General features: G+C 40.8%; 1 protein-coding gene across 1 annotated transcript; it reads left to right on the top strand.

Annotated features, from left to right (window-relative positions):
* The first annotated feature begins 99 nt into the window (after positions 1-99).
* Positions 100-6,520, top strand: rab23 (RAB23, member RAS oncogene family). The gene is made up of 7 exons (XM_079363559.1): positions 100-532; positions 2,647-2,854; positions 3,360-3,445; positions 3,708-3,864; positions 3,973-4,055; positions 4,133-4,225; positions 4,319-6,520. Exons 2-7 carry the CDS (start codon positions 2,700-2,702, stop codon positions 4,447-4,449), a joined length of 705 nt encoding a protein of 234 aa, XP_079219685.1. The 5' UTR covers positions 100-532; positions 2,647-2,699; the 3' UTR covers positions 4,450-6,520.
* The last annotated feature ends 365 nt before the right edge of the window (positions 6,521-6,885 follow it).

Genomic DNA, 6,885 nt, shown 5'->3' with positions numbered 1-6,885 from the left:
AATATAAATTAAAAAAAACGTAATTTAAAGCGACCACCAATATTCCGGACATTAGGTGGCGGTAATGCAACTACAAAAAAAAGAAAAAGACGAAGAAGAAGAAGACGTTGCATTCTGCACTCCGCTGCCTAGCAACAAACACTGGCGAGCTGCTGCTCTCATGCGCAGCGTAGTTAGCTGGTGCGGAGGTTCGCAGCTAGATAGATAGCGACGCATTTTTTCAAGCCATAAATATCACAAGTCTGCTCAGTTGTCGACAGTATTTAAACTTAACCTGCCGTTCCGAAGAAGAAAACATCCGTGTTGAGCATTCAGTTGCTAATTTGTCATTAACGGGCGGCGTAGCAGGAGGTTATTTTATCCGTGAAAAGTGGCTAGCCTTAGCTAAGTAACCTGAACATCGGAGCGTTTCCTCTTTACGGAGGCGAGCGGAGGGAGGCTGTTAGATACCGGTATGAGATTGTTCCTTAGCTGGCCGGTTAGCTTGTCTAATGCTGGCGGACACTGGATGAGCTGAAACATTATATAACAGGTAAGAAACTGTCCTTTCATCCTCCTCTAAAAAGATCCCTCCTTTTTTTCAGGCAGCTTTAACAGACTCCAGCAGCTGGTTGCTACCTGCCAGCTGTTCAACAGGTCACGTTTGGACTGTGACTTCAGCAAGTTAAAGCAGATCGATTAGTCAACTGGCCTTCTCCCTAACTTTGGAGATTACATCAACTCACACAACACAACTGTATACTAACAAATATCCCGTGTCCTGAAGTGTTTATTTGCAGGGTGCCCCACCCTGAGGCCTTGACAAAAAGTAACAGAGCCAACTTACTACCTGTGAGGGAGGTTTAAAGGATTATGTCTTTTCTATATGTTATAAATGTAAAAAGATAAATAAGGTCCGTTACCTGCTTTTTGTAAAGTGGCTTGAGTTAACACTTGTTATGAATTGACTCCGTACAAATAAGGATTAATTGATTGAGAGGTTTGCAATAATGCCAAAGGGTTGGCTTTTTTTAAGTTGGGTAATGTCAGTGATTTCCAAAGATTGCAGGCTGAAACAAAAACAATGCACGCCGGTTTGCACTGCAAACAAAGCTTGCAAATGTTGTGAGAAAACTTCTCGGTCGACGTAAAAAAAAAAAAAAAAAAGGCTGACAGAAAATCTACACCAGAATTCACAACTACTAAATAAAGACAACAGTTAACTTCAGATTCTCGGCTTCACCTTTACGAAGTGGGTAACGGGAGAGTCACACTCTGCTTTTATTCTGCCACATCCTGCCTGTGTGATTTTCAAAATTCAGATAAAAGTTGAATATTGAAGAAGAAGAAAAAGAGGCACTGTCACAGCTGCACGCCAGACTTAAGACGGTCTGCACAAAACAAGCCCACACTGGTCACTGAAACTATTACAGGACAGAAAGTATACATGGGAGACTTTTTTTAGGATGTTGTTCATGTTCAGAGAATCTGGTTTAAAAAAAAAAACATCTGTTTAAAGCTATGAGCGTTGAGTCTTCCAAAGTTTCTTTTCATTACTTTTAAGGGCTTCCTCTGTTTGTCTGTTTGTTGTCGCACACTGAAGTAGCTATTTACTCTTCATAGATAATGCTTTATCTAAATTCTTAAAATACATGAGTTTGTTAAGAAAGGGAGTGTGATAAGAGGTAGCTAATATCTGCCCTCTTGAAAAAACTTTGAAACTGCTTTGATGACAAATCAACCTTCCTATTTCACTCAAGTTTCCTCAAACCTTCAAACACATGTTATCAAACGTCGAGGGGATCACACTGAGAGAGTAGAGGGCTGAACACGTGGAAAAGCAGAAAAAAAAATCACTAAACAGGAGTTTGTTCTCTTTGAGTGACTGTAAACAGTTTACATGACGCAGTGATTTAAAAGCAAATGTTTCAAGAGAGTCCAAATAAAGAGCAGGCTGATTTTTCTTTTCACCATGTTTTGACTTCATGCTTCAACAGCTCCTGCGTCATGCAGCTCGCTTTCACTTGATGAATAATTTCTACTACATATTGTGACTCAGTAGTAGCAGACAGGCTGTTGGACACCACAGTGACACCCTAGGGTGTCAGTGTTCACTGGGAGCAGCTTTCCCTCAATATGTTGTGAAGTGTTGCACTCCAGCAGCTACACGCATGTAAATGTGGAAGACCCAGTTACCATGTGGAGTCTGCCGCTTGCAGCGCTAATGGAAGAATAAACACATCGCGCTGTCGCTCCAAACGGCTCCCTCGTAAAATGGACAGCAGCTTGTTTGATGGGAGATCACGTAATAGCTCAAAAGGCGGTTTGATTCACTGCGTCTGCAAAGCTCTCAGCAAGACAGCAGCCGTTCTACTTTGTGTTTTAGCGTGATGCTAAAACCTGCACGAGTTCACAAAACGAGCTGTAAAACAAAACGCGGGACCATACAAACTCTACTTCATTTAGAGGGCAGTACAGATAATCATACTGGACTCATCTCAACATAACACACAGAATTGATAAACATGTCACAAGAACAAATTCAGTTCAGCTCCAGATGTAAATCCGACATCTTAAAACTCCAGATTACGTTTAATTTCAAATTAATTTTTTCTTGTCGTAAAAGGATGTTTTGCACTTTGTGATGCTTGTGTTCCTGTCACACAGTGGACAGCACCCAAACAGAGTGGAAGTGAGGAAGCCAAGCAGACATCAGCATCATGTTGGAGGAGGACATGGAGGTGGCCATCAAGGTGGTCGTGGTCGGCAACGGAGCTGTCGGCAAGTCGAGTATGATCCAACGCTACTGCAAGGGCATCTTCACGAAGGACTACAAAAAGACCATCGGAGTGGATTTCCTGGAAAGGCAGATAGTGTAAGAACAATGTTTCACTGTCCTCATCCCTGTAATGATTCTAGAATTATGTGTGACATTTATCTTTTACATTTCTCCTTTTCCTTTTGTCACCATGATGTTCATGTTGTCTGTGAAGCACTTTGAAATGTGCTGTGTTAATAAACTTGCCTTCCCTTGCCCATATCGACATGGAGTACGCTCACGCATATGACCTCTACAGGAGTCAAAGGCAGACAGAGGGCCTGTTGCATTCTTTAGTAAGATTTACTGCAGGTTCTCCAAGTGCTTAAAAGGAGAGAGCGACCTACAAACAGATCCTCCAAGTGTTCACAGGCAGAAATCCAAGAACACTGTGAGAATACTTTGTATTGATGGGGGGGGAAAAACTGAGGAATGACATCTTCAGATGTCCACTCCGAATAAAGAATGAAGTGATTTTGGGTTAAAAGATCAAGGTCACTGTGACCTCATGTGTCTGATGTGCTGGAAAAGATATGATTCTACTCTGTCCTTGTTGTTTCAGTGTAAATGATGAAGAGATCCGACTAATGCTGTGGGACACGGCAGGCCAGGAGGAGTTTGACGCCATCACCAAGGCCTACTACCGCGGTAAGACCCCACGACTCTGACAGCTGAAACACTGCTGCCCTCTGACCTTGTCTCATTTGTCACAGGTTTGGTGGTTTACTGGCTGCTTCTTTGTTTTTTCTTTTTTCTTTTAGTCCAATTTGATGCACTGTGATTCTTCACTGTTTTTTTCTGAATGTTTGTTCACCCTCTGAGGCATCGTGTTTACAACAGACTGGATTAAAAAGAGTGACCAGACCAAAAAAAAAGACATGAAGTGTTGAGCCGTTGTCTTGCATTCCAGGGGCCCAGGCGTGTGTTCTGGTGTTCTCCACCACAGACAGAGACTCATTCCAGGCCATCGACAGCTGGAGGGAGAAGGTGGAGGCAGAGGTGGGAGATATCCCTACAGTTCTCGTGCAGAACAAAATTGACCTCCTTGAGGAAACTGTAATAAAAAAGTAAGTCATGCAAAACTCAAACTCTTAAATGCAGCTCCTTTTTATAGAATAAAAGAAGTTTCCTTTGTGTTGTAGTTCAGTTTCACTTTTTGTCTTTTTGCAATGCAGCGAGGAGGCCGAAGGTTTGGCAAAAAGACTGAAGCTGAGATTTTATCGAGCGTCAGTGAAGGAGGATCTTAATGTCAACGAAGGTAGGTGTACTTCAAGTACATAATGCAAGTGGCCGAGTGTCCTCCTCATGTAACACGTCTCCCTGTTCACTCTTTAGTTTTTAAATACTTGGCTGAGAAGTATCTCCAGAGACTCAAACAGCAAACAGCAGAGGAGACAGAGGTAGTCCATACAACAAGCAATAAAATAGGTAAGGCCATCTCTGTGTGCATCCCTCCTTCTGTTACATTCTAAGCTTTACCTTTTGAAGGATGACATCATCTCAAATTGTGTTTTCTTAAAGGTGTTTTTAATACAAGTAGTAACGTCTGCAACCAGAGCTCCAGCAACGGCAGAGAGGTGATCACTCTGCGACCAAACAAACAAAGGACCAAGAAGAGTAAAAATCCTTTTGGAAGCTGCAGTCTGGTCTAAATGAGACTCGTTTGGTGTTTGTTGGAGTCTGTCCATGGGGCCACATCGATAGACCGAAGCCCACACAGACTGGGAAACACTCCTCTAATGCTACCTTGATTAACTCCGTTTTAATCCAAATCCATCTCCCAGTACTGCTGGTTGAATCTTCTCTGCTTTAGCCGCGATCTGAGCACAAAAAGCATGTCTATGTTTGTACACTCCTGAGTCCTCCGTGTGGTAGCCTGAGGTACAGCAACAACTGCATATAAACCACATGTATATTGTGTAATGGAATTAACAACACCTCTCAAAAAAAAAATATTTTTACACTACTCTATTTCTGTTGGAACTTTTCAGCTGTGTAATATGTCTGCATGTATTTGAGAAGATACTCACGTGATTTTTGTACCATATATTTTCAAACTTTAAGAAGAATATGGTTCAAACTATGCTGTGTACACTATCGAAGGCAGAGTCTATTCTCTGTGCTAAAGTATTTTTGTACAAATCCCACCAGTGTTGAGTGATTGTTCTTTTCTCTGAAGTGTTGACATAGTGCCAAATTTGCTCCATGTGAGCTGTAACTAAATATGAATACTGCAGTGATATGGATGTAACATGAAATAAGTAGAATGTGCTCCTCTATATATAACCAAATATCAATAACACTAGATAATCTTCTATATGTATGTTCATTATTTTCAAGAGTTTTCCAGAATCAAGGACTTTTTGATGCAAATCATGAGTTGAATTTGACTCCCTGCTCGTTCAGTCAAAGCATCTCAATCCACCATCAATTATAGCACTTTGTAAATGTTTACATTTCAATCTTTCACTTTTCTTTTTACTTTGGTTACGGCTTCAGGTGAGCGCTCAGTTCGCCTCAGATTAAATATGTGTCTGTACAGTTTTCAAATTGCACTGCAACCTTTCTAACACTAGACGTAATTCTGTAAGGCTCCTTCACTCTCAGATCCTTCAATCCAAAATGGAAGGAAAGCATTTGTGCACACTTGATCGTTTTCAGGTACAAAAGGTTGAGAACGACTCGGCAGTCTGTTTTCTGTGGTATGAAAATCACGTGCACAATGTAAATCTGTGCTCTAAAGGTACAACTGAGCAGACCGAATATTTCACTTTGTGTGCATATGAAGTCCACTCTCACTTCACCAGGGTACTCATGTAGTGAATGGTGCCTGAACTATTGCTCAGTCCTGCTACCTGCTCTGATTTAAACTGTTCTATGATTATTCTTTTTTTAAAGCACACTAAGCACAAAGAAATATGTGGTGATGTGGAAGTCTTATATATATCCTTAACATTGATTTTTTTTTTTTTTTTTTTTAAGTAATGGAAGGTGTTAAACTTGGATTAAGAGAACTCAAACATCTGGTAGTAAGAGTGAGCATGCACATGAATCTAAAGTTGTTGTTTTTTAAGCTCGTGCTCCGGTTTAACCATTCGATACTAAACTGGTGTCACATCTCGAGCACTCTCGTTTGGTTGAATGTAAACAGTGCTGTTTTGACAATGCTTAGAAGAAAAGTGTATTGTACCTTTTAATGCATGCACATCAGTGAATGTCATACCATGGTTGCAATGCCACAATGCCTTGTCCATGTTTACATTCTTCCCCGTCGACCTCCATCAAGCATTCAAAGCCTTCTACCGCTCTTTGTTTGAAATTGCCTGCAGAAAATGTGCAAATAACTTCTGGAGCTTTCTTTTCTTTGTAAGATTGTGTTTACTTTGCCTTTTTGACTGACTTGATTTAAGCGCACTTTATCATCAAGATGGCAAATAACCCTAAAGAACCACACGTCTACGCTAACCATTACTGATGTGCTGTCACTCAGGTGTTGTAATCTATGTGTCTTAATGTCTAACTGACTACGTCAATCCATTTCATGAACATTAAAATAGACAAAACTTAGGAACGCGTTCAGTGTGACAAAAACAACAGCTGTTGGATTTTCTGTTTGAACAGTTGACATTTTATCACAACTTAAGGTCTTGAACACAGGTGACCGGTGTTTTAAGGGGAAAAGTTGATGGAAATGAAACATGAATAAAACCTTTTTTTTGTGCATTCGTTGTGTCATTTCAAGCACATAAAGCACATCTGGTAAATAAAGCTGATTCTGATTGTGAATTTAAAAAAAAAAATCTGCCAGTTCAATCTTTGAACCTAAACTTGAGCAGCAGCACATAAGCTCTGGGTATAATCTTTTAAAAGTGCATACTGTTGCTGAAAGATGGTGCTGATTGAAACTTTGACCTGTGCTTCCTGTAACAAATTAAATCAGTAACCTGCGTTAGTGTGGAAGATCATTTCTGACCTCAGAAAGGAGTCCCTCTTCCTCAGCAGGGAGTGAACTCGAGCTCCACCCGCTGGGAGAGATTACATGTTTTAGTTGGGAGTGCCTAAAAATGCTTAAACCAAGTAGACCCAAG

The sequence above is a fragment of the Symphodus melops genome, assembly GCF_947650265.1.
Source record: "Symphodus melops genome assembly, chromosome: 15".
Taxonomy (NCBI): Eukaryota; Metazoa; Chordata; class Actinopteri; order Labriformes; family Labridae; genus Symphodus; species Symphodus melops.
The sequence above is the reverse complement of the archived record's forward strand: the minus strand, read 5'-3'. Positions and strand labels throughout refer to the sequence as shown.

Bases quoted from the DNA above. Each gene is read 5' to 3' on its own strand.
- rab23 (XM_079363559.1), top strand. From the start codon at position 2,700: ATGTTGGAGGAGGACATGGAGGTGGCCATCAAGGTGGTCGTGGTCGGC. The intron at 4,056-4,132 runs GTAGGTGTACTT...TTCACTCTTTAG, and splicing joins GGATCTTAATGTCAACGAAG to TTTTTAAATACTTGGCTGAG. The intron at 4,226-4,318 runs GTAAGGCCATCT...GTTTTCTTAAAG, and splicing joins TACAACAAGCAATAAAATAG to GTGTTTTTAATACAAGTAGT.